The sequence below is a fragment of the Anabas testudineus genome, chromosome 22 (genome assembly GCF_900324465.2).
Source record: "Anabas testudineus chromosome 22, fAnaTes1.2, whole genome shotgun sequence".
Taxonomy (NCBI): Eukaryota; Metazoa; Chordata; class Actinopteri; order Anabantiformes; family Anabantidae; genus Anabas; species Anabas testudineus.
Window position 1 is genome coordinate 15,283,223 of NC_046630.1, and position 27,311 is coordinate 15,310,533.

General features: G+C 41.5%; 3 protein-coding genes across 4 annotated transcripts in view; 1 reads left to right on the forward strand and 2 right to left on the reverse strand.

The window, feature by feature from the left end:
• The first annotated feature begins 338 nt into the window (after nt 1–338).
• Nucleotides 339–5,460, forward strand: stbd1 (starch binding domain 1). The gene is made up of 3 exons (XM_026340558.1): nt 339–881; nt 1,751–1,899; nt 2,149–5,460. The coding sequence occupies exons 1-3, from the start codon at nt 359–361 to the stop codon at nt 4,480–4,482; spliced, it is 3,006 nt and encodes a 1,001-aa protein (XP_026196343.1). The 5' UTR covers nt 339–358; the 3' UTR covers nt 4,483–5,460.
• Nucleotides 5,461–8,906: 3,446 nt separating this feature from the next.
• Nucleotides 8,907–19,281, reverse strand: LOC113147697 (phospholipid-transporting ATPase ID-like). Its single transcript, XM_026338860.1, has 28 exons — nt 18,949–19,281; nt 17,958–18,041; nt 17,786–17,844; nt 17,566–17,679; nt 17,142–17,240; nt 16,951–17,012; nt 16,778–16,850; nt 16,615–16,685; nt 16,458–16,540; nt 15,793–15,951; nt 15,075–15,163; nt 14,771–14,964; nt 14,471–14,679; nt 14,331–14,374; nt 14,069–14,234; nt 13,753–13,941; nt 13,273–13,388; nt 12,999–13,163; nt 12,728–12,839; nt 12,452–12,557; nt 12,061–12,211; nt 11,639–11,822; nt 11,306–11,529; nt 11,099–11,182; nt 10,719–10,964; nt 10,409–10,547; nt 10,133–10,263; nt 8,907–9,961 (listed from the first exon to the last, which is right to left on the reverse strand). Exons 2-28 carry the CDS (start codon nt 18,010–18,012, stop codon nt 9,695–9,697), a joined length of 3,591 nt encoding a protein of 1,196 aa, XP_026194645.1. The 5' UTR covers nt 18,013–18,041; nt 18,949–19,281; the 3' UTR covers nt 8,907–9,694.
• A 1,562-nt stretch (nt 19,282–20,843) lies between these two features.
• Nucleotides 20,844–27,311, reverse strand: part of LOC113147915 (protein unc-13 homolog B) — a 50,538-nt gene continuing 44,070 nt past the window's right edge. For both annotated transcript variants that reach the window (XM_033325834.1, XM_026339242.2), the window contains 9 exons: nt 25,608–25,696; nt 25,368–25,514; nt 24,966–25,089; nt 24,820–24,873; nt 24,586–24,663; nt 24,266–24,413; nt 23,681–23,773; nt 23,392–23,551; nt 20,844–23,161 (listed from right to left, as the gene is read on the reverse strand). In XM_033325834.1, coding sequence (XP_033181725.1) covers nt 22,876–23,161; nt 23,392–23,551; nt 23,681–23,773; nt 24,266–24,413; nt 24,586–24,663; nt 24,820–24,873; nt 24,966–25,089; nt 25,368–25,514; nt 25,608–25,696 — 1,179 coding nt within the window. In that variant the 3' untranslated portion in view covers nt 20,844–22,875. The remainder of the gene's footprint in view (nt 23,162–23,391; nt 23,552–23,680; nt 23,774–24,265; nt 24,414–24,585; nt 24,664–24,819; nt 24,874–24,965; nt 25,090–25,367; nt 25,515–25,607; nt 25,697–27,311) is intronic.

Sequence of the window (27,311 nt, forward strand, 5' to 3'; positions counted from 1 at the left end):
AAACTACTTTAAAATACTTTAATTTATGTTATATTTATTTTTTTAGACAAATACCGACTTTTTTTTTTTAAGATAAATGATTTTCATCATACTGGACCTCAGTGATGTCACACTGATCTAATCCTGTCAGTGGGTGTGAAACACCTGATTCAAACACACACTCCACCTGATTCAAACACACACTCCACCTGATTCAAACACACACTCCACCTGATTCAAACACACACTCCACCTGATTCAAACACACACTCCACCTGATTCAAACACACACTCCACCTGATTCAAACACACACTCCACCTGATTCAAACACACACTCCACCTGATTCGTGATCGTGAACGTCTGTTAGAAATATATGAATGAGTCAATGCGCGTCCCCGCGACGCGCTCAACCAATCAGCGGCTCGCACCTGCAGCACTCAGCAGCTCTGCAGCAACAAGAGGTGACAGCGGAAAACGTGCAGAGGACAGCGCGTCGTCCAGCAGCCTGCAGCTCCTCCAGCTCCTCCGGTCGGACCCGTCAGGCCTCCGTGCGCACAGAGACACAGTCGTTAGAGTCCAGATCATCATCTCAGGCTGAAATGAAAAACAGCAACGCCGTGGCTGTGGAGAGACGCGTGGATCTGGCCTCGCTCTTCTGCATGATCGGCCGTCACGGCCCCGCCGTGGCCCTGGCCGTCGTAGCGATGGTGTCCGTGCTGGCTGCGTTCATCATTTACCGGACCGTGAGGGGGAAGCGGAGGAAGGCCACAGCCACAGCCGCAGCCACAGCCGCCGACGGCGGCGACAGCAGGAGCCCCGGAGCGGTGACGGACGCGCCGTCGAGCCGAGCGCGGCACGATCCGAGTCCCGAGGAATCGACCAGCTCTGCGGGCTCAACAGGTAAATGATCCAGAAATAACCGGAGCACAGGTTGGATGGTGTGGGTTCCAGGTGTGGGAGCTACCAGAGGGATAGGATGTGATCGTGATTCGGTTTGGTTGAAGATAATAAAGTTTAAAAAACAGTGGAACAGGAGTGACTGAGAAATGATCACAGGCTGCTGCAGGTAATGTTACTATTACACAACATCCAGCTGTTACAGTTCTAATCCTGGAAATGATAATGATCAAATGGACATTTGTGGCCTATATGAGGTATTGTTAGAAATAAAACCACATCTACTGTATGTCTAAAATAGTTAAACACTTACAGCAGTGTATCATTTTTCACCAGTGTCCTGCATTGTTAATACTACTTATATTTAATACTCTAATAACTTTTAGGAACATTTTTGGAAACAACTTTTGCTTTTAATTGCACATTTTACTTATTTATTGAAGAGTCTCAGTTAAAGTGTGAAGTTCAAAATCAGTACAAACGTGCCATCACAGAACTCCCCCCTTAAATATTAGTTTTAATTTGGCATGATGTCAACATTGTGATTGGTGAGGGAACAGGAACACTCAACAACAAAGCCTTTGTTTTGTCTTTTTCAATCATTGATAGCATTGATTACTTGTCCTGTGATGTACTGTCCTGTCATTTTACAAAGGTACAAAGGTGGATATGACATCAAAAAGTATCTTACTTGTTTTTTTATCTGTCTTTTGTAAACAGAGAAAAACCACATCATCATAATCAAAAATAAAATGCAGTATAAGAAAATTTGAATTAAAGTATAGTAAAAGCTGCATTCATGTTTGTATCCTCTAAATGAATCAGATAAAAATCCACCCGCTAAAGCTGAACCATTTGAATGTCTTGACCAGATGTGAGCGACGAGGCCCCGTCAGACGGGAAGGAGGATGCTTATCTGATTCAGAGTCATCCCAATATCCGACTGCGCCGCGCTGCTCCTGATCAAAAGAAGCCTCCACCTCCAGAGAGTGACAAGCACGCCGCTACAGATGACACACAGGTGACGGCAGCCGTGCCAGACGCTATCACAGATAGCAGGGATGTAGGCAGAGGACAATCTGAGCCTGCAAAGCAATGCTTACCCAGAAACACTGACCTGACATAGACCTCATTCTCTCTGAGATTTCAGATTAGCATAGTCTGGGAAAACATTCCCTTGTGTACTCGATATAAAGTCTTGGCATGATTGTACCTGCAGTATTGTCTGACAGTTACTCCATATAAACTTTTCTCTTTATGCCTTTTTCAGATGTTTAAAGTAGAGCACAAGAATGAGGATCAGACCACGGACAAGGATGTTTCAGGCAAGCGAACCAGACAAGAGGAGGAAAACCTACAGCATGCTTTGAACCGTCCAGCGTACTGTGATGAAACCCCTCACATGAGTGAAAATATTGATGACCGACTGCGAGATAATGAGTGCAGTCCAGAGACTAACAATGAACAGCCTGTCGTTCAAAGTAAACATGTACCTTCCCCTCTCATATGCTATGACAAAGATGAAAAGTGTAAGGAAGAAATGAATCCTCCAGAAGTTACTCTTCACAATACACGTGCCGGAAATAATCAGCTCTCTTCAAAAGAAGAAAAGAATGAGGGTAAGGACGAAGTGATGACACCAGTAGAGGGTATCAACGGGGCTGATGATGGTGGTCCGGCTTCTGACGTGACAGAGGATGTTTTAGACAAAGACCACTTAAACAATTTCCCAGCTGTCAGTTTTGGCACCAACTCCCCTGAGTTGGACAAGCAAGAGGTAGAGACGGTCAAACAAAAGGATGGCCTGACATGCCATCCAGCGAATGTTCTCCCCATTGAGGTTGATCGAGTGAAAGAGAAAATGGTGACAAGTGACATCATTGCAGGCCGTGGAGAAGAATGCGACAGTTCAAGTCTGGTGCACAGCTCATCTCTGCCCTGTTTGAGTGAGCCCTTAAAGGTTGACGATCACAGCCCACCAGGTACTACTGACGCAAAAGCACAAGTCTCAGGCATTTTTGAGTTCGAGGACTGTCAGCGTGTACAAATTGAAGTGAAGGAAGACCAGTCTGACTTGGTATTTCCCAAGAAAGAAATTCAGTGTGAGAAGAATGAAAGCGTTGACCATCAAGACCAACAAACCATGATGAATGATGATGCTTTCGACGAGGCAAGTGACACTACTGCTCCTGATACATATGCATGTGATGAGAATATTGTTGCTCCTACACCTGCTGAAGTATCTTGTCCACGCGTCTTGTCGTGCTACAAAGACCAACAGTGTTTCCAGATGATAAATAACGAAGTCTTTGACTCTTGCCTTAACCTACCGTCCATCAGCGAAGTCCAGCAAAGTGACCACATGGAAAATGTGGAAGAATCTATCAAGTCAAGGGCTGATTCTGCTACTGATGCAGCTGCATATGATAATGCTACTACTACTGCTCCTATAACCTCTGAGTGTGTGTCTCGTCCTGATACGCTGCCTTCCATCGGACACCAACAAAGTGACCAAGTACACAACAACGAAGGCTTTTCTGAAGTTACATCTGGTCTTGCTCCTGTCTTGACTAATGACATTTGTAAAATGAACCTCCTGTCTTTTGAGCAAAGTCAGCTGAGAGACCATGACAAGGACAACACTTCATATCCTGGTGTTGGAGTAGAGAGTGGAATTTCAAGCATGGCTGTCAGCCCTGATTTGCAAGATGCTGGTAATGAGTTTGACATGCTCACCTCTGACGATGTAGCTTCATCTGGTACAGCATTTGAGTCCTACCAATCAGATTTCCTACAGAAACCCCATAGTGAGCCCACAGACTGGGCTAAGTATGAGTCATCTGCAGCCAACGAGGATATGTTTGGCCATGAGATTGAGGATCGTTACCACGGTGCACTGGACCAGTTTATGGCGCAGATTGCAACAAGTGTTACAACATTCACTAGTGAACTGAAAAAGAAGACAGAAATAAAATGTGTTATTGAAGGCACAGAGGTTAAAGGGTGCAGTGGAGTAAGTGCTCAGAAGAAAGTGGAAGTAGAAACGGAGAAAGAAGAGGAGTATGAAAAGACTGAAATCAGTATAATGGAGGCAACTATGGACAATAATGAATGGATCACAGATAGCAACTACCACGTTCTTCCCTGGATGAACATTTCCGTCTCATCTTCTGCTCAAGACAACACAAAAACCAGCCAGACTCCCACTGATAAAACCCACAGCTCCCCTCTCACAGATGCTGCTTGTAAGGTTACAGATACCACACCTTCCACTGAAGTCAAACCAACCAACACTCTGTCTCTCATCGAGGACAACACAGAAAATAGCAAAAAGGTTGTGGCAGTGCAGCCCATGCCCCAGAGCGTCAACGTGACCTTCCGCATCCACTACCTCACTTGTTCGCCGTACCAGACGGTGGCTGTCACGGGGAACCAGCAGGAGCTAGGAAACTGGAAGGAATTCATCCCACTAGAGAGGAGCCAAGGACGGGCACTGGGCCACTGTGATCAGCCTGCCCGCAGAGAGCCATGTGGAATGGAAGTTTGTGGTGTTGGACAAGGGCGAGGTGTGTCGCTGGGAGGAGTGTGGCAACCGCCTCCTTGAGACTGGCTTCGGAGATGACCTGATCGTGCACAAGTGGTGGGGACTCTTGTAGGAATTTGAGAGGAGAAAGCTGCAGAGGTGAGAAGGAGATTGAAAGATTTTGTGCTGGATACTGGACCAGGTACAATTCTAATAGGTCAGCACTGGTGTGGTAATTTGGGGAATAAAAAGATATCAGTATATCTAGGTTTCCTGTTTTTAGCTTTTCTCTGCAACTGATAGATCACTCAAACAAGTGTCGCAACCCTACTGACTGCAGTTACAATTAGAGACATAGGAAAAAGAAAAAACACAAGACATATCTAGCTCAGTTTTAACTTGGATAGCTTGATGTATTTTGACCTGTATATTCCCACGAGATAAATTGTCATATAATAGGACTTCTCTCAGAGGAGGAAACGTCTTCCTTTTTTATATACGACAAGATGTTTGATTATGCAAATTGCGCCTCTTTAAAAGTGGGTGAAGAGTTTTAATTTATATAAATTATATTATCCATTTGCTGCTTCCCAACAATCTATAAGGAATAAATGCACATAGTTCACTTTTACTACAGCAATAATCGAAGCAATATTTGTTCTGCAAGCTGTATGACTGGTGTTATCAGGTATTCTAACGTGTTCACCACTAAACTGTGACGGTTGTAACTTTGATGCTGCTTATTACATGTGGGACACTGCATGCAGGGTTGTCCCATTGTTGTTTTATGAATGTGCCTTTTTAAACATGATTTTTCTATTAATGTGTTGTAATGAATCAAAAAAAAGTGCATCTTTGCTGGCTTTCATTTCTTTGTTTCACTTTTGTTGAATTACAATAACGGTACATTTTGTTAAACGTATGCTATTCTCAATCAGCGTAGAATATAGTGTATCTATCAGATCTCATCACAGTATCTTAATATGCAATATTGTGAGGATAATGTTACTCTTGAATATAATCACGATGGAATTGCTAAATAATAAAATAAATAAATTTTCCAAGTCTCATAGCTGCGTGTACACTTCTTCTACAGGTTAACTTGAATATCTTTTGTAGGTATCTTAAGCATTTTCTTCAAATGAGTTGTTCCTAGTAGTATTTGAACTATTTTAGGAGACAGGTTCATTCAGTGCCCAAAAGCAAAATTGTTAATTCACTAATCTCCCAATTTGCATCAGAAAATCTATTGTGCGTGAGAAAATGGCAAACTATCAGATTTAATTTATACTGCAGTCATTCAAACTATTAACTCTCAAAAATATGAACATTAGTGAAAAATGTTAGATTTTTATTAGCAAACTTTGGTGGAATAAAAACAGGATTCTTTTTTTTTTTTTTTAAGGTACAGTGAAGATATTATTTAATTACTAGACAAGTGTGCTTGTTTTTTTGAAGAGAGACATTCTGTCTTAATGTTGCTTTCTAAATTTACAAGTACGTTAATCATCAACTGCTCTTGCAACAAAGCAGGCAGAGTCAGTCTCAGGTCTAGTGATGTAATGCGCTGGCAATCTACTGAAATGTTATTTATTTAAAGAAAAGCCAAGATCCTGACCTTGTTTTGTGTCCAGCTGGCTCAGAGGTGGCTCATGCTGGGGAAAGCATCATTAGCAGGTGAATGATCGTGTCGAGCTCCATGCTGAAGGTGACTGTGCTATATCTGGAAAATCACTGCTTTTCTTCTTTTATTTAGTGTCTTTGGAATTAGTGAACAGTGCACACTCACACTTATGGACGTGCAAAATGCAACTCTCTACCAGACCCCGCAAATGATTGATCTGCACTGAAGTGACCACGAGGCGCTATTTCAGGCCAAACCAAATGTAAGCAGTGCCGACAGAGGAGAGGAAGGTGCATTATGGGGTGAAAAAGAGTTTTAATGAGTTTTTCATTTGTAAATTGGACGTTAATGATTCATTGGCAATGCAGCAAATGGGAGAACTCAGAGACAGTCATGCACAGTAATTACTAACAAAGCACAACAATTGGCAAAGGCGCACAAATCATCATCAGCGTGAATGAGCAAGAAAAGAAAACGACAGGTGATGACAACAGCAAGAACAGGCTGTGATTAAAGCAACTGTGCGTCTAATGTAGTCATTTGAAAGACTCCTCTGCCTAATAGTTATTGGAGCCTTGAGGATCGAACCCTGAACCTAGATATGATTAACACCTTTCACCTCTTAGCCAAACAAGACCGTGTGGACCTTACTTCAAATGGGGTCAATAGGACTGTGTGCAGCTGTGACTCACGTGATTTCTGGTGTTTTTTTCTATCTAAAAACACCAGTTTAGGAAACCTTTGCCGGTTTGACCCAGTGTGGAGAGCCAGAAATAACAAAACATGATGGTCTATGGAAGCAGTGTTTATACTAAAGGAACACCAACTAATGTTATCTCCTGGGTCATGAGTGTTGGTTTTGTGGAGCGTACACGCTGTACACCGCCTCACCCCCCACTCGCTGCTGTGAGTGTGCGCACTTTCTAAGGTTGAAGGTAAATCCTTTATTTAGACACGGGGCTTTCAACTGACACCACTCAGGTTCTACTTATAGATAACTCTCTTTGTACGTCTCATATACACAGACAGACAAACATCTAAACAGTTAAGACACCGGTGGACCAGAGTTTGATCTCTGTTAAGGCAAAAGTCTTAACGCGGAGTCATCGGTCCAATCAGGAAACCCCCAAAGGTTACATACAGAGTCAAGTGAACGACACCTTCAAATCAGCACCTCACAATGCTTATTCACTGGATGTAACTTTCTGCTGGTTTGTTTGCCAGCTGAACCTATGATTTCCCATTTTCACCACTGGGAGATCTTGAGCATGCCCAGTACATTTCAGAGTAATCTGTCCCATTGACTTTAGGAACTTGTTGTAGGCATTTAAGGAAACAAAAACTAATTTCAAATATTGCTGTTACATTTCTAGATTGCATTTCAGATTTCTTGTAGTGGATTAAAAAAATGCTGATTGCTGGAAAACTATGACTTGATTTCCATTTGCAGCTTTAGGAACTGAACAGTGAACTCCCAGTCAGACGACATTTTAAGGTTTGGTGCTTCACAGAAATGCAGGACTGAACACAGAGTGATCCTCAGTTCAAGCTGGACCCGCCAAGTGTGAGATTCTCTTTCTCCTGAAGCTCAGCGTGCTGTCTCCTCTTACAGGCACCAACCAGTCAGACCAATCTGCCGCTTTCCACACTTTCAACTTTGACCTGGGAGGATTGTATGATAATATCTGAGTGTGTGCATGTACCTCTGTGTGTTCTGTGTGTCATTTCTACTTCACTGAGTCGTTTTTACAGGTTTGTACGTATGTAGCTTATTGTGACTGATGCAGTCCATCACAGCATTTTCACTTTTTTTTTCTCTGTTCCTGATTCCTCCTAGTTTCAGTGTGTCAGTGCATTACTGCATGTCATGGTTGTGGTTAGGGGTGTGTCACATATGTAGGCTATTTATACAGCATGTCAGTCCACTGTTGGCTCATGCAATGACCTTCACTGGAGACTGTCAAACCTGCTGACTTTGCAGCATAGCCATAAGAGGAAGAGCAATAAGCAAGGGTTAAATTGGAGGGGAAAAAGCTATACTGTATGAGCTAGGTTTTATTTTTGAGCCATTTGCTGAATCTACTGCATTATGCTAGGTATATGTGCCATTTTTCTAGTGCGAAGTGTTGTGCAGAATCCCATAGTACACTAACTCTTAGTCTTTTATGAAAGAAATATACAATAAACTGAGATTGTGTTTCTCGAAGTACCCATTTCTTCTTACATCCATAATCTAAAATATGCTACTGTACACCAACCTGCTTTATTATTGCATAGATCAGAAAGCAAACAAAGCTCTTCTGGATCTGTGCCATACTGGGACAGCCCTTCACCAGCAATGTCATCATTCACTGTCCCAAATGACACTCTGCAGCTGTGGGCTGAATGCAGTAGGTCTGTGTGTGTGTGTGTGTGTGTGTGTGTGTGTGTGTGTGTGTGTGTGTGTGTGTGTGTGCAGTACAGTGTGAGATGCATGGCAGAAAGGAGTGAGTGAAAGTGCACACCATAGCTGCATACATAATGCAAACACATCTTGAAGCGCCCCAAAAGAGGTCAGTTTATAAAATATATAGGACACACAGATATTTCCATCCCTCATTCAGATTCAACTCAACTCTCATGATACAAATACTACACTGTAGTATCTGTGCTTGCACTGTATGAATATTATCATTATTAATTTATCCTCAGTTTTGTGATGTTGTTATGTGTCTGTGGGGCTTCGTACACGTGCAGGACATAGTGAAGTGCATTTCCCGTGTTGCATCAAAAAGCAAATAAAAGAGCTTTTTTTTCATATTTTATATAAAAGCACAGAATTCTCCTGTAAAATATTTGTTTTTTTATTTACAAATGATCTCCCAAGTAGACACTGGGACAATTCAGTCAAAACAAACATGAGGCAACAGAGACATCTGCTCAGATGGGATGTTAAGAGGTCTAAAACAATAAAATGAAGGTCATAATGGCAAAATACAGTAGATGGCAGGACTGAAAAGGGTATGTTGTATAAGATTAGTGCTGTATACTGGCCTAGCTCTGGCCCTACTATGCTATGGTTCCAAAGACAACAGTGACCCCTAGCTGTGAATACTAATACTATCACTTTCTGCGTGATGACACAAGAAAATTCAAGCAGTGTTAACAATCTACCAAACATGAGCGCAAGTTCATCTCACTGGAATTTGTGGTTTCACAAGTAAGCACAATTTGGATACAGTCGACCTCGACTTGTTTTTGCGAGGTCGAATCTTGTTTATCCCACAGCTGTCCATCACAGTGAGCATCTCCTGTACATTCAAATCTGTATCACCTAAAGTAGTTCTCCACACAATGACTGAAAGCTGTAATCATGTAATTAATAAAAAAACAATATCTATCTGGATGGTTTAAATTCTACAACGGTCTGGTGCTCTTTGGCAAATGGTTGTTTATGTACAGTTTATGAAAGTTACATTGTGCAAAAACCACCAATGTGGTCCTTTAAGGCTGCTTGCACAGTGATATCAACATCCATCCATTTAAAGTCAGAATCTATTTTAAGTGTTTTTAAGTGTAAATTTTGGAAACTATCCAGGTAGTAAACTTTACCCTGTGCACCCTAACAGGAGTTTAAGCCACAGTACAAACTTTGGTCCCACATACTTATTATCTGAAGCGGTGCTTTCTCTAAGGGCTCTGTGCCTCCTCTGCCTCCTCTGTGATTGTGCGGTAGTGCTGCGGCTGATTCTGAGCCAGAGGAGAGTCCGTCTGGATATAAAGGACCGGACGACTCTTTATGGGTCGTTTCAGGAGGAACCTTCGAGATGTTACCAGATCACCATAACCCTGGGAGTGGGAGAAGGCATAGCCTGACCGACGGGTGCTGATTCGTCTGGCAGGTGGTCGGCGAGGTGCAGGAGTCGGCACCACCTCCTTTTGTACCTTATTTCTCACCTAGAACAAGAAGGGAGAGAAGTATCTACTGTAAATTACACAACCCCCCTGCATTAGGCATTGATGACGCCCTCAGGATAAACTGTGCTATATTGGACCAAATATAGATCAACGCTGATTATAAAAATACTCCCAAATACTACCATAATACAGTATTGTTTGTTACTTTACCTTGTCATTGATGGTGGGCCGAAGCTGAGTAAGTATGAAGCGGAAAGCCACCACAGGCAAAGTACAGAGGAGAGAAGTCAGTAATATGGTCAGCCACACGTTAGGCTGGTTCAGAGAGTTCCTTGCTGTGCCTGGGCTCCCAGAAAAATCAGACCAGAAGTCACAACAACATAGTGAAAAGGCTTTAAAGAATGATAATGATTATTAACCAGGGCACGAATGTTCTCAGGAGACCATTGTTCTCCCTGCTGCAATGAATGAGCTGAATGTACTCACCGATGAAGGGGAAAGAGGAGGTGAAGATGAGGAACATGCCATTGCTGTACATGGTGAATGTGATAGCAAAGTAGGCGGCCAGACTGCCCCACACAAAAAACTGGTTCACTGCTGTCCAGTAATGGGTGTCGAGGCACAGCTGGAAAAATTCATTCACAGTATAAATGTGGACATATTCATTCACAGTGTGTGTTATAAAATATATATCATATCTCCTAGTCGTGTAATCTATTACAATAGCATGTGAGGCTATTTGATAAAGAAATCAAGGTACTTCCACTTGTTCTGGTGACAGAGCAGCATTCCTCACCTGGATGCTCACTACAACTAACAGACATGTCTGTGCCAGTAAAGCGAAGGACTGATAGTCGGCGATGTCTTTGCCATCATCCCGGACTGTGTCGTGCATGGCGGCCCAGGGGATAAAGAGGAGAACGAGGGAGCTGTAGCAGCTGTGGATCATACAGCGAACAAAAGCTTTTTTATTGAAGTACTGGTTCAGCTGGCCTGGAGAGTAGAGCTGAGGATACTGGAAACTCCAACGGTCGTTCACATCCTGCAGAAACAGAGGATTAGAGAGAAGAGACGAGAAGATGCAGAGGATACACAAGCAAAGGAGGGGAATTACTAAAAACCTAATGTATACCTAGAGTATTTTAAATAGAGGTAACTCGTGGCTTTAGTACATACCTGGTCAAAGAGGCTCATGCCAAGCACAGGAAGTGCTGTGTAAATCAGGTTGTACAGGGTTATGTACCACTCGTCATACACAGTCTGGGAACAAAAGAACATGGAAACTGTAACGTAGACATATACTCATATTCTTTAAGGTGTGCGTCTTAAGTTTTACATCACACCAGCTCTGTGGTTCAGTTAATGTCGTAGCATTCTCGTCACCTGTGCAGAGAAGCCGCAGAAGAAGGCGTACCAGAAATGCACAAAAGTGAAGGTGAAGTTCTTGTAAAAGAAATATCGCAGGAACTTGCACATGCGTAGATAGGACCAGCGACCGTGCACCAGCAGGAGGCGCTGAAGGTAACGGAACTGGGCAAAGGAGTAGTCACTGGAAAGAACCGCCTGCATGCCCTCCTGACCGCTGATACCTACACCAATATGAGCAGCTGCAGGACAGAAGGGAAAGCCAGAAACAGGATTCCCACAATGAGTAACTGTAAGTATTTCCCCAGGTTCTACTGTGAAATACACAGTATCTGAAGTGAACGAGGTTACCCTTGATCATGCTGACATCGTTGGCCCCATCTCCAATGGCCAGAGTGACGGCCTGCTTGTATTTCTTCACCACTTGAACAACCTGAGCTTTCTGCAGAGGGGTGACTCTGCAGCAAATCACTGTCTGACACATGCACGCTGTCCTCAGCAGCTCCAGCTGCAGGTTGTTCTCCAGCGCGAAGGCCTGAGGACAAGAGGTAAAGTGTATAATTGTACTCTGTTTCCCACAGTGTGGTGACAGCTAGACTGGTGCATTTTTTTGGGGTCAAGCCTCCAAAATAGTTGTATTTAAAAAAAAAAAAAAAAAGAAGGCCATCCAACAGGACTTTTCTGGATCGAGGACAAATGGAGACAAAAGGGAACATTTTGTTGTTAATTAGCAGTTGCTGGAAATAGTGAAGTGCCTGAAAAAGCCTCCCTACCAGACTGTGTCCATTTATAACTAGGCCATATTCTCCATCTGCCCTCTCATCCTGCAAACACTCTGTCTTCTGAAGCCAGAACAGGCCTGCACGACTTTTAATCACAGATGGCTCCTCTGCTGTGTCTGGACACATTTTCCTTCTTGCGTTCCTAAAAGAAAAGAGACATGGACATTTTTATTTATTTGTTTATTTATTGTATTTTTATCCAAAGGACTGTCTGTCTTAATGACAGTTTGACAATAAGTAAACATGATATACATGAGTATGTATGGTGCTCTGTATTTTAAGGTTCTTCAAAACCAACAATACAAGATGAATGTTGAATCAGCTTCTGTTCAACACAACACACACTATGTGCTACAGTCTTTTTTTTTTATCACTGACTTACTGTAGCTCCTCTTTGACTCCTTCTGCCGTATTGGCTGCCACAATGAAAACGTCCTTCATCTCCTCTCTCAGCATGTTGCAGGAATAGCCAATATTCTCTGCTGTTTCTGTGTCAGAAATAGTTACTGTCACAGTGGTGCAGTTAATCTGTCAAACATCCCAATTAAACATGCTTCAGGGTATTAGGATCTGTTATATGAACCCTTGGAAACTGGACACGCCCGCTCCTGACACCTTGCTCATCTTAAAATGCATGGCTTGAACGTGTGACACTAACCCTGTTTATCTCCAGTCAACACCCAGATTTTGATGTCAGCTTTTGCCAGTTGTTCTATGGTCTGTGGGACTCCCTCCTGCAGCTTGTCCTCCACTGCCGTTGCTCCCAACAGCTAAAACAACACAGTACAGTGGGGTAGAGGAAGGAAATGTGAGAAGGAAATGTTTTGCACAGTTTTATTCTGTGATAAGAAATAAGAGCATTAATCATTCGCTTCTTTTGTAGGATACAGCAAACATAATATGACATTCTTCTCTAGATAAGCACTAACCAGCATGTCTTTCTCTATCTCTTCATAAAGTTCATCAAGCCTCTCCTCCCGTCCGTCAATGGCAGTGCTGGCCTCATGGTGGCGCTTTTTCCACTCATCCATGTACCCCTTATCCAAGTCCTTGTAGGCCAGGACCAGCGTGCGGAGGCCATCCCCTGCATACTCCTGTTTTTGTTGGACAGTTTAAAGCCCTGACATTTTTTCATAATAGTTCATACTGTACATCATTTTATTGGGAAAAACAAAGAGAACAAATCCAGGCGGCATCACTTACATTGAGGTGTCCAGTGGTAACTTCCATCAGTTTGTTACAGGATGGGTGCAGCCTTTCGTAGATGATGGTGTCAGCTCCTTTGCAGAATAAGGTCAGTTTGCCCTCAGGGCTGCTTACTGGAAGTAAGAGTGAAAGTAAATTATCAAGGAGAGTCATTATGCTTCAGATAAAAAAAATAAAACAAAAAACTTATCAGTGTTGCAGTGATTATTATTGGAACAGATTACATAAATGAAACTGAACCTTTTGAAAAGAATAATATAAGATTGATATCATGCTGCAGACATACAGTAAATCACAGTTGTGCTTGACTGTGCCAAGTGGATTTTAAAATATGGCGCCATTTAATTATAATCAAGTAGGCAACAAGTTGTCTAAAAAGAAATGACTCCTCCAAAACCCAATAATGATTCAAGCATCATTATCTAGAAACATATTAAACATTAAACACAGAAATGTCTCGTCTCTACTCTCTCTCACCTATGACTGACATCCTTTTGCGCACATTATTGAAGTCAAGCACAGCCAGAAGCTCATAGGTGACCTGTTTGCCCATCTCAATGACCGTGATGCTCTCTGGGGTGCGGGAGCGAAACACAAACCCAAAGTTTCTCGCTGCCGTGACCAGGGCACCTTCATCAGGGGACTGAGCCTGATAGAAGAGCTCTCCTGCAGATAAAAAAGGAGAGGGGGGAGAGTGTTAAAGACGTGGTATAGACATTGTCAAATCTTACACAGAGTGGCTGTAATATGTGGCGCCATGTAGTAATACAGATGTCCATTAGAGGACGCTCACCCTCTTTCTTTTCCTCAGGCATGACAGTGTGACACAGAGCCAGCAAGCGGAAGAAGGCTTGAGCCTCTGGGTTTCCCTCCCTCACCGTCTCCACCAGACTGTGGTCGTGAAAGACAAATTTTGGATCAGCCAGCTGGTTCCAGGAAAAGTCCACTTTCTCCGTCTTCTGCAAAGAAAAAATAATAATAACAAGACTTTGATTAATATATCATTTGCACAAAGAAAATATATATACTATCAGGTAGCAGTGTTCGTCTCTCACCTCTGTTATTTCTACCCTTTGTCTAGCAAAGTCGAACAGCTCCCCTGGAAGACAGAGAAATACGCCACAGATCAATCATTCATTCCACGCTGGTGCGTCCTATAACTCTGCAGGTCTTTTACATGCACAGTTCTGTTCACCATAAGCTTTCCCATTGATGGAGCACTTGTTGAAAGTCATGATGTTCTGAGTCAGGGTGCCCGTCTTGTCGCTGAAGATGTATTTGATCTGTCCAAGCTCCTCGTTGAGCGTGGTGGTCCTCGCCTGGGCAGGAGTGTCACTCTTGGGGTAATACATCTTCCTGTCCCAGTCTATGTAGAAGCTATTCCCCAGGCGGATGATCTCCACACTGGCACACACATAACACGGCACATGCAAGGACACTTTTCATGATAACTTTTGGGTTTCTCCTTTAGTCTTCTTTCCTTTAGTGAACGTACCTGACATAGAGAGAAATGGGCACAACCGTGTTGAGGATGATGACGTAGGACCAGAAGGAGAGGAAGGCTGAGAGGCCAGCACCAGCCCCTGATTCACGAGGGAGGAACACTGTGAACACAGAGCCTTCATTCACCTCCCAGATCGCATTGCCGATGGCCAGAACAGTACACATAGACGCAAGGAAACCGAAGATCTGGTAGATTAAAGATGCCACACAGCAGAAATGAAGAGAGGTTTGATTTTAGCCACACTAAGTCTAATTGCATTGATTTGTTTTGCATAATTCATGGATGTTAAACTCACACACAACACCAGGACATTCATCAGGTGATCAATGCTGGTTCGTTTGAATGTGGTTTTTCCACTGTTCTGCATCAGCTTGGTGTCAGGACCTGGAAAGGTTTAGAGTCTTGTTTAAATATCCTATCGACTGTGCAGACAGACACAAGTTTTCTACAGTTTTTGCTGTCAAACTACAGAGTATTAGTAGTAGTAGTGGTGCGTCTTATGTTCACTCAACTGAACAGACTGCTGGACGTTAAAGACCAATACATTTATATTATTCAAAATAAATATATAAAATGGGAACTCAATGCAGGTTGTGCCAAAGTGGTAATAAAACAGAGTCAAAGATAAGGAGCCTGAAGCGAGCAGCGAAGTTAATGATTATCTTTTAGTTTCATTTATTAATAATTGCTGCCATTTGTCAGTCTTTTGTTTTTTATCTCATCAATTTTTTTTAACAATGCCCTAAGTTACTTTTTAACAGTGACTTATGGCATTAAAAGGATAATTTTGATGTATCTCAGAGGTGGATAAACATTTGACTATTTATCTCCAAATTATGATATTTATCGTTTTAATCTTTTCTTTTTCCATCCCATAGGGCTGGTGTGGTCTGTGTTTATTCTCTTAGAACTAGAATAAAAGGTTTGCTGGAATCACAAGTGCTCATTTGCGCCTCACTCCTTACACGTGACACAACTACATTACACTAAAAGTTCCTGAGGAAAGAGTTTACCCCCGAAGATGACCAGACCGAAGCACCACTCAGTGTTCCTCAGAGTACAGCCTCTCAGCAGCACCTTGTCATTGTCCAAGGCGTATGTCTGTCCATCCAGAGTCAGGCTCCCTTTGAACTTGTCTAGACGGTTGTTCGGAGGCTCACATCGCACTTCACCTGACGGATAGAGATGATGTGAGGGAAAGTTTAGGTTGAAAATATTGGGGAGTACAGCCATGTCATGTCAAGTTACAGGCAGTAGTGAGGACAGAAACCGGGGAAATACCAGATACTGCTGGTATGGAAAAAAGGACATTTACTCTGGTACTGTACTTAAAATCATATTTAGGATTATTAGGAGTATGTCCTGTTTTTGGCTACTTAATACTCCCACTCCCCGACATCTCAGACAGCAATATCATTCTTATTTCACTCCACCCATTTTTTTCCTGCTATTGAAATAAAAAATGCTTTTCAAATTCCATTTCCACAGGTAAAATGACCAATTTATAAAATAAACTAATCAGTAGTGTTGTAGCAATTGTCAACACCTTGTTTGTACATTAACAAATTGGTAATATGGTGCCATTTTGCATCATTGGTACTTTATATTTTGTCATATAATTCTTTCTGCCAATATGTTTACATTTATTTTAAAATTTGGATGTAGGGTTGGCTCTCACCAGTGAAGCCTGCCAGTGCCTCGATGCTGTCTCCCATATCTCCAGTTACAGTCAGGGCCTGTTTCACCTTCAGATTGGTTTCACTGTTGGACACCAATGGGACATGGTAAGGACGAGAAAACCAAGACAATGTGAGACAGCAATGCAGCACACTCACCCATCTAACTCAGCTGTTTCCACATAGACCAGATTGAGAGGCTCACTGCTGGACAGCAACAGAAGGTCTGCCTGATAGATTCAAGTGTTAAATACAGACTACACTGTTAGATCCTGTTAAATAGTGTCTCTACTGGGAACTTGGATTCAGTGCAGTTACTTACTGTGACAAACTGATTATTCTCCAGTTTGATTATGTCTCCAACCTGAACGTTCATCCATTTTTCATTTCTCAGTCTGCCAGACAAATGTAAACATGGCATCAACATCATGTCAAGTAAACAAATACAGCATTAACTGCATGTGCAATGTGAAACTTATATCTTTAGTGACTCACTCGCCATCAATGAGGACGTTGACCCGGCGATTATTCACTTGATTGTCACTTTTGTGTCTGTTCTACTCGTTTGACATAAGAGAAAACAGTTTGTTTACATGCTTGACTGTAGTTCTATAATTTCTGTCTTAGCATTGTGCAGGATTCACACAACAAAGAGGTATTTTTCAGTGTTGCCCCGATAGACTCACTATGTCATCGCTGGCATCCTTGACCGCTGTGATAGCCAGCACCAGGATGAGAGGGACAGCCGTGGTGAACCAAGAGAGGGAGGAGATTTGTGGGATTAGCTGTCAACAGAACACACACACATACATGCACACACACACGCGCACACACACACACACACACACACACATACACACACAAACATATTTAAAAAGCTTCAATACATTAATACGTTGCATCTGTAGGATTAAATGATGCACTACTAAGATAGGAATCTGGAAGCTAAGGTCCCAGCAAACACTCAGTGTTGGATGGATGTTCAGATTAAGTGAGTTGGGCCAAGCTCAGTTTTGGGATGCACATTGTAAAGGTACATTCACTCGAATGTAACAGACCAAGTTTCTCTGTTAAAATCCTCAGTCAATCGCACAGTGACTGTAACGGTACCTGAAGAATGAAGAGGAACAGGAAGTAGGCATTGGCGAGCCTCCTGAACTGCTCAAAGAGGTTAAGAGGCAGGAAGGTGAAAATGTTGTATTTGGAGGTCTTGATGGCGTTGTTCTAAAGTAGAGGAGAGTGACAGATGATGTTACAGTGGGGAGACAATTCAGTTATGTTAAGGACAGAGCATAAAAAACGCGGTGAGTACATGTTCTTATCCACTCACAGCATAGTGGTAGGACAGGTTGAAAGGTCTGTCATTGGCTCGCAGGTGTCTTTCCTCCTCTGTGAAAAAATAAAAGATGGAAGGCAAGAGATGGAAGACTTTATGTTAAGAGCAGCTCTAGAAATGCAAATGTCTTTTATTTCATTTAAACGTTGCATGCATGGGATCTCACCTTGCTTTTTCTCTTTTCCACACAACTGGCCGAAGTACGATGCTACAGATCCCATCTTTAGCTCTGTGTCTCCATATTTCACAGCTACAGAAAGAGCATGTGTGTATGACATGCATGATAGTTAGTGATTTTCTTGGCAGTACATGTAAATTGCGATAGCAACTGAAAGAGGAAACGGAGGCGAAAGTAAAAGGGAAGCAATCTATTTACACAGGGTCACATACACGTGTAGTTCAGTCTAATAAATGTAAAGTCACATAGTTAACGTGTTATTGATAAATCGGATTCTCGCTTATATTATCCCGGTTAAAAACAGACTTTTGTGATAAATGCAGCCAACGATGTACTAAATACAGTGATGTCTCGTGTGTGGCTCTCTTCGAATCGTTCCATAGCATCTCTATTGGGTTGAGGTCTGCGCTCGTTAAATGACATATAATAACAATAAAAGACATGCACAGGGTTCAAAGGAAACACAAATGAAACATCTGTCTTTGGGGTAATGTCAGGTAACATCTAGAGAATCCTCCAGACTTTATGACACAGGGCTGTAAAGATACAGCCACTCCTTTCTCAACCCTTTGTACCAGAGTAAAATCTCTGGCAGATAAACATGACCCCACAGATTAAGACAATGATACGCACATTTGTCTTGATCACCAATCTACGGTCACAATACCACACAAAGAATTATAGAACAAAATCTAGCTTTAAAATAATCTAGTTTAAGGCTCATAGTTCCTGTATCTTGGTCCTGCTGTGCCACACAAACACAAAGAGGTTCCACTCTCTCATATTCTTGAAATTGATCTTCATTATTGTAAATTAGAAGTGATTGAGCCACTAGGCCTCAACTGTGATTAGCCATGTATTTCAAATAGATCCCCCTTTCCAAAGGCTTCAAAATGAGACTCTTTATTGTCTTTGCCCATAAAAGATCTGTGCTTCCTATATCATTTCAAGTGAAAACAAACGAAAAGCAACCACATACCTCAAACATAAAAGAAAAAGAAAATGTCTCTTCTGTTGTTTAAGTCCTCAACACAGAGACACAGGATAAACAGAAAATGAGAGGGAAAAAGGCTCAATCCATTGCTTCCGTCTCAGATTAGGTCAAACCCAGGCCCTTCTCTGGTCTCTGTTTGGATGTCCAGGCACTGGCCTAAACCCAGTCTGAGAAAGGGGGTTCGACTGGGGCCTCCAGCTGGATGAAATGTGCAGGATGAACGAAGGTGAAGTGCTGGAGTTGTGAGAGAGGCCCCTACATTAGAGGTTTCAGGTTCTTGGGAGGAAGAGCTGGGATCCCTGTGCGCCTAACCGCTCAGGGCTTGAGCAAACAGTGCAGCGATCTTTGGACCTGGATGGTGAAAGGGGGCAGTAAAACAACAGTGCAGGTGAATGGCTCCAACCAATGAGAGGCCATCATAAAGGCTGTGGTCTGGGCAGTCAGGTGTGTAACACACCCTGTGAAGCGTGCGCATGCTCCAGCTGAGGACTTTTTCCATTTTCAACATCACCTCTGTTGAGATCCACGTCCAAGTACTTTCAGAAACGCAATATAATACCTGGGCTCGAACACAAAGGAACACTGTGTCGTCCAGGGGACCTCAACATGAACCGCTTGCTACATTAGTGATTGTGTTTATGCATGTGTTCAGGTGTGTGCGCTCTCCACCTGCTAACGCTCAGACATGAACACATACTGTACCTTCACGCATGTACAAATGACCTGCAGAAATAACGTGGTACTGTGAAGTGGTACAATAAAACGGTTCTGATGTACTGCAACTATTGGAAAATATCCAGGAAAACAGAAGATCGTACAAGAGCACTCACTGGATGCAACCAAAATGATTTATCACATTTCATGACTGCATGGTGATGTATGAAATGTCACCGTCATTTTGGCATTTTTGCAGAAGGTGACACTTCACAATAAGGATAGATTTATTAACACTTGTAAATGCAGTAACAAGCACTAACTAACAGCTTAGTAATAGGTAACTGTTGCTTCCACTAATCACTAACTAATGGTGTTTATGTTAACTAAAGCGTTACCTTTGATCTGATATAATAGTTGATAATGATGCTGTTAACATTACTTTATGCAGTATTAACCATTAACTTACAGTTAAACACAACAATAAGCATAAAGTAACTGTTAACAGTCTTTGTTAACAGTTAGTTAAATCTTTCCTGTCTCTCTTTCTCCCAATTAATGTTTATAGACGTGTAATTACTGACCACTTACTTGTCCATCCTCTGACTTCTGGTTGCTAAAGGCTGAGATCAGTTGACTACCCAGTCAACGCATACAACCTGAGAGTCATGAAAGTGCAAACTGTGTTTAAAAAAAAGAAGAAAAAAACGAAATAGTTTACACAGAATGGAAATGAAATATTTCTTAATTGCTTTTTATTATTCTGCTGACTTCTTGCCATGTCTTTGGCTCAGTGGTCTTGCCTTCATCAGTTCATGCCAATGTCTACATCTTTTATGACAACCACTGGCAAACTAAACTTTTCTGGTCAAAAGGAATTTCTTTCTGTTGATGGTCAAACATGTCCTGTTCTCCTCCTCATATATGAGGTGGTTGAACATATTCAATTCACGCTCCCGTCTTTTCTTGGCTTCAAACACAACTTGCAAATGTTTGATTCACATTTCCAAGTGACATAGCCCGGACTGATAGTAGGTTATTGAGGCAGATGTCTCAATGTCATTGTGAATAAGTAACAAACACCACAAGGTGCTTCTAATATTAAAATAAAGGTCTCATTGAGCTGTTATTAAAAGGGACTGTACCTTGTTAGAAATGCCTTGTGGTCAAATGCAGATTTTGTGTAAAGTCACAAAATCACCATCAAAAGAAAGACAGTAGACATATTTATAGATACCTGTCAAATAGTTTATACAAAATTCATTAATCGGAATGTTTACATGATGACAACAACTTTTCAATGACAAAGAATACAAAGAAAACACAACAAAAATGCAGTTACTGTGACAAAGTGTAATTGTTAACTATTGCAGTGATTTAGTGATAGTGCAAGGGTTAACAAATATACAAAACATAGAAAAAAATCAAGATCAAAAGTGAACATTTGCAACTTGGCACAAGGAACATATATGTCACATAATGTCTATGAAACTTAACTCATAAACCAATAACATGTTATTCACAAGAATTAGTGTAGTGTAACAAAGAGGTGAATGACGTCGTGCTTTTTATAGTTTCTACAGAGGGTGGACAGTTTAAAAATAACACATTGGAGGTTCTCATAGCTATATCTTTCCTTCATTTTTATGTGTTTCCATCAGTTAGGAACAAATTCACTGGCAACACATCTCACTCACATAAAACTCAAACACATCTCACAATACAGTGATCAACATCACAAACTAATGAGGAGTTAATAAGGGAAGCGTACAAAATGTAACACAGACTGCAAAAAAAGTCCAGCCTACAAATACTCATCATAGTCAATAATTGAAGATAAAAAGTACAAAATAATAAGGAGCATCACTTATTTGACATCATTGTGGGCAAAGAGGTGACCACTTCTGATTGCTGAGGGCCAAAGAAAATACAAGGATAAAAAGAAAGATTTTAAAAGATACACGACGAGACTTTTCACCAAAGTAAGGCCACTAAAAATAGTAGAAGACAACTGAGCAGGAAGTTGCATGTAAACCATAAATAATTCTACACTCCATACTATGTGCTGAGCATCCAAATGTCCCGACATCCTTATTTATTTAAAGACAATGTTGTTACCTGAAAGTTCAACATGTAAAATTAAACTTCATTTACAATTCTGAAAGATGTTCTTATCTTATAAGAAACTTTAGGTTGCCACTTTATTCTGAGGGTGTATATCTGGCCGTGGATAGAAGCTGCTGTGTATGTGTATAATGATACAAAACTGAATCTTCCAAATTGTGCAAATTCTCAAACACACTGATCTGGGAAGAAATAAAAAGCAGCAGTAAAAACATTTTAAACATGGGCTTTGAAAAGCACAGGCAACAATAAATATGTATAAAAATAAATAAATAAAATGGCTACACCACCATGGTTATACTAAGCCACATGAGCTGAGAGTTTAAATAGGTATCACCTATACCATCCACACTGATGAGTTCATGTTACTTTATTCTTCCATCTACAATAAATTGGATTGTTTTTGATTGTTCACCTAAACTTGGAATAACGAGGCACATATTTAACTGACAAATACTTCAAATGAACGGCTTAGTTAAGGGTTATTACTTTATGTACCTTCTCTTTAAACCTTACCTCTATATGACTGATTTGTCAAATATAATCATCTTCTCTTCTAATATTTGACTTGAACTGTCTCCTAGCTATGAGTTTCTCAAACAAAAGACCCTATTTTTTAATAAATCAATATTTTCACATTTACTCAAACATCACAGTGGCGCTATAGAATAGGGCATTCAAAAGACTTCACACTTTCACAGCTTGCACAGTGTAAGGCATCAAACACATGACCACTTTAGGTACGGGTTACTGTACGACAACATTTGGGAGGTGTGGGAACTTGTGGGGCTATGGCGTAAGTAGAGTGGGTACAAAAACTGGTTGAATGACTGTGTAAATGCTCACCGCCTAGTGAGACAGCTGGTGACTGTGAAGGTTGGGTGAGTCAGTGTCTGTAAGGATGTGTGCGGTACAGCAGCTCAGTAAATATTGAGACTTGTTTGAAGAACACGGAAAGTGAGTGTTTGCCTAAAATACCCAGATTATTGTGTTGGTGGGCTTGGCAAGGTGCCACCAGTCAACAACAGCTAAGACACATCAAAGTTTTAAGAAAGAATTCACAAATAACCCCCTGCTTTTTGAGATCCTCCCCTATCATTCAATCTGTCTTTGACTTTCAATCTCCAGCTCTCCTCATCTGCCTTCCTCAGCCGATCGGGTTTCTGATTTCAGCCTAACAAACTCCTTGGCCACATCGTCGTTGGACCGCTGGGAGAGTATTCGCATGGCAGTGAGGCCGGTGTCGTCCATGTGGATGCGTTGTCCCAGCGCGCACCAGCAGGCACAGTTACCCTTCTCCATGATGTCTCTTAACTGTATCACAGTCAAGCCCACCACTCGGTCTGCACGGCCAAAGCAGTAATCTTTGACGCAGACTTGCAGCTCGTAGCACTCAAAGCCATCCTGGTTACCAAGAACACTGTGGACAGAGAACACAGAGTTTTGTACATCCAGTTATTCAATAACATTAGAGAAACAGGGTTAGTCAACTGTAAGATAATCTTCTTCTTAACAATGAACAGAAGAGATTTCTTCTCATTAGAAATCAGTCATCTGTCGACTTTAGGAAAATAAAATAAAAACTTCAGTGATTTTTTGCCTTGTTCCTAAACAATTTCCAGAAGCAAATACAGCTGTTTCTGTGCTTACAAGTGGAAGGTCTCGTTGAACTTGGGAGACCAGCTGTTGTTCTTGGATTTTGTCTGAAATTTGCGCTTTTTGTCGCTGAGGTGAGGACCGATCATGGTGACCTCTGTGAAGGGCCGGAACATACCAGACGTTTGCCATTTCAAATCACTGGCTCCCATAACTGTAGTAATACATGTAAACACACACAGCTATGTTAACAAATGCACATGGTAACAATTAAGACAGATGGTGTAACCAGATGAGTAAATGTTGTACATTTCAATGCAATTATAAGGAAACTCAAACTGACCTTTGACTGTAACTTTCCTCTCCCCTTTCCCTGAAGGAGTGTACAGCTCAATCTGGACAGACACCTCACCTATTGGTTTGTCCACTGCCAGACCTAGTTTAAGCCAGAAACATGAATGAGCATTCATTTGGCCTAATAAAGGCAAAAAACTAACTTTAATTCACAATACAGAATCACTATGATTAGGGGATACAGGTAGGAAGGTTGGATTAGGGTTGACCTACTGTATCTACCTAGTGGTACAGAGTGACAAAATGTACAAAGGGAGTGTGGGAAGGGAAGGAGAGGAGGGCTGGCAGATGATTTCAATGAAACCTACCCCTGCTGGGCTGTATTTTTTCATTAGGAGTTAACCTAATACCCTTTCCATTGTGCACTGGCACAGAGGCAGCACAGGAGATAAAGAAAACAGCAATAACATGACAAAAAATTCCAGCATTGAATTCACAAAACACAGGTTCAAACGTGAAAGTGTTCAGTGAAAGTTATCTTAAACCAAACACAGATTGTTCAGCTGGCACCCTCTCCTGGTCTACTATGTGAAAAGTTTTCTTCCTATGCCCTTCAGGAAGTGACTTCAACTACCTTGTGCATGCTGGGTGGTCACAAAAGTCTTGATGAGTGTGTCTGTTGTCTGAGTGTAGAGGGACAGAGCGTGGCGTAGCGAGGACAGTTCAGGGCTCTTCTCCAGGAATGCCTTTTTCAGCCCGTTCCCTCCAGCATGGAAGTATTGCTACCAATGAAATAGAGGGTTAGTCAGTGCATAAACATCTGTAGAAAAACGTTTGGAGGTTCACTCCTCATCTCATCCAGTGTACATGATTAATGGATGAATAGTTGGCAAAGCTAATTTGACCCCTTCACACTGCATCCTAATGAAACCAAAGCCTGCAGTATTAACTGACCTTGATAGTGTCCAGTGCCACATCCATGACAGCACACTGCCTGGGAGACAAGCTTTTAGCCTCCCCTGCCATGTGATCCTGCACAACCAAGTGATGAGAATAGAGATGAGTTAGACCCATAAAATTAGCATTCTCTCAATGAGTGATTCTATGGTCGGTTCTGTAGAGGCTTGTTAACACTGAGCCCCAGAAGGGAATTTAACATAGAGTGAAAAATATGAAGGCTTATAATACCTTGAGTTTGGAGAGCTGACCCAGTTCTTTTGCAGCTGAGAGGATATGTGAGCCCTGGAAAAAACAAAACAAGAAGTTGCTACTTTTCATTGTATTTCATCACTGAAAAGTCAACAAATGCTGAAGCAAACAAACATTAGACATACAAAGGTATCATTGCCCTGTGGCAGGACTATGGTCTTCTCCAGGCTGCTCATTACAATCCTCCACAGTTCCTTGAGCACGCGCTTTAATACAGTCTTCTCACATACAGTTGCAAACAGTGTCAGCCTGCAAAGAACATGCAAACACACAACACAAAAGTTACAAAACTCTGTTTTAGTGTGGACTTAAGAGAGTGAAGACAGGGGTTTTCCTGGGAGGAATAGGATAAACTACCCAAATCTAGATTTGCAAAGCTTACAGAGACTTCTACAAAATACTAAATTTATGGTTGAGTACTTTTATAACATGACAGATTCCAGTTTTTGATTAATAATTTAAAAGCACACAAACACTTTAGATTATTAATTAATAGAAGGAAAGTTCATTTTAATTATCGCACTCACTTTCCATCTAGGAAATCCATGAGCGGCCGCAACATGTTGTCAGAGTCGGCTTCCACTTGGTTTTTGTTGTTTGCATTGAGAGGTCCTTTGATTTGATATAGAAGAGACGCCATCTGCCGCATACAGTCGTTGATACGGCTCTGGAAACTGGGAAGAAAGAAAATGAATGATCAGCACTAATGCGTGCAAATTCACTGAATTAACTGCATTTGTTTGTGTATGTGTGTACTGCATATGTACCTGTTCCCAAATGTACTGCTAAGCTCATCCAGCACATTGTTCAACTTCACCTGCAGGTCATTCAATAAGTCACTGGCCTCAGTGTCCATCTGCAAAAAGACAGAAAGCAGCTTTCAGAAACCTGCAAAATGCGGAGAATATATGAGCAGACTTTCCTCCGCACATGTAGGATGTAGGAACAGCAGTTCATAAAAGGATTTTACATCAGGTTTTAGTCATTACCTTTTAACTTCTTACACCTGCGTTTCAATGAAAATGCTACAAATAAGCTACAAATAACCAGTAGTTGTGCCACATCATGTCATTATCAAAATAGGCAAGGCATCGGTCAAGCCAGTCTGCAGTGCTTTACACAATATCAAAGGATGTCAAAAGGATGAGAGGCAGAAATCGTAATTTAGATTTCTCTCTGGCTGCACCACTGTAATGGTGGTATTCTCTGTTCATGTAACTGGGACACCATAAAAAAGCAGCATGAAAATGTTTAAATTTAACACAAACATCTGAGAAAACCCACTTTTTAACTCGGAAGTCTCTAACTGCTAAAGGATCACATTGAAAAAAAGTTATTACGAGAGTGCCATTTACAAGTAGTGACTCTTACAAGCACAGAATGAGGGAACAAGTGGGAAAGATCCTTGTATTTCCTTTAGTATGCCTAACCAAAGCATACTGTGGTATCATCTAAAGAAGCACTGCCTTCAGGGGAGCTAAGCCATATAGATGCAGGCATGGTGTGGCTCATTAAGTCAATGATCCAATAGCCTTGTGATTCACGGCCTGTCAGGTCACCATTAGTGAGGAGAGAAGTTTCTGGTACGTGGCACAATGGGAAAGCTTCAGGGGAAGGAAACGGCATCTAGAAATGGATTGTGTTCTATTTGTACTGTGCTGGATGTACTTTGTCTTGCCTGCAAGTATTTCTGTATGGAAGGCAACATTAATATGCATGTGTCTGCACACCCTCACTCATCTTTTCTTCAAATGCATTTTCAGACTACAGCAGCACAGAAAGGTGGAAGGTAACACAGGACAACCTCAGGTAACTGGCATTACCCTTTCAAGGGTTGACTTTTATTTATATTAAGTGGAAACCCACCAATGATGATTACACAAAGTGCTCTGACAGCATGTAACCTACCTTTTCTACCGGAGTATCCATCTTTGTGTGGTGTAAATGTTTTGAGATAAAAAAAAAAAAAAGGAATAGAAATGGAAAGTGTCAAAAAAAACCTTTAGTTTCTATAAGCTTAACAAAATAAAAATGCCTATACAATAACATCATAAATGCTCCATGTTTTTCATACTGGAAAACATTTGTTGGATTTAAAACATCACACCCACCTTGTCCTTCACAGCATATTACAAAAAATGTAAATAAATACATTTGATTTTTTTAGGAATTTAAGATGAAATACATTTATGGGGAAATGAGTGACCAGTCTTGAGGAAAGACCAAGGAAAATGCTGCTGAATGTAGGGAAATCGCCACAGGTGACATGAAAATATGTTCACAATTAACTCCGCCTGTTCTCATGGTGGAGTGTTTTTTGTCAGTAAGGCTAAATATCACTGTGATGGTGCTGGAAGTAGGATCAGAAGGGAAATGGCGCATGGGAATAACTTGGACTCCAAGCACAATGTGATGTTGTTAAAACCACTTCAGACTGCAACAAACCTCAACCTCAGTTTTCTCTCCTTCCT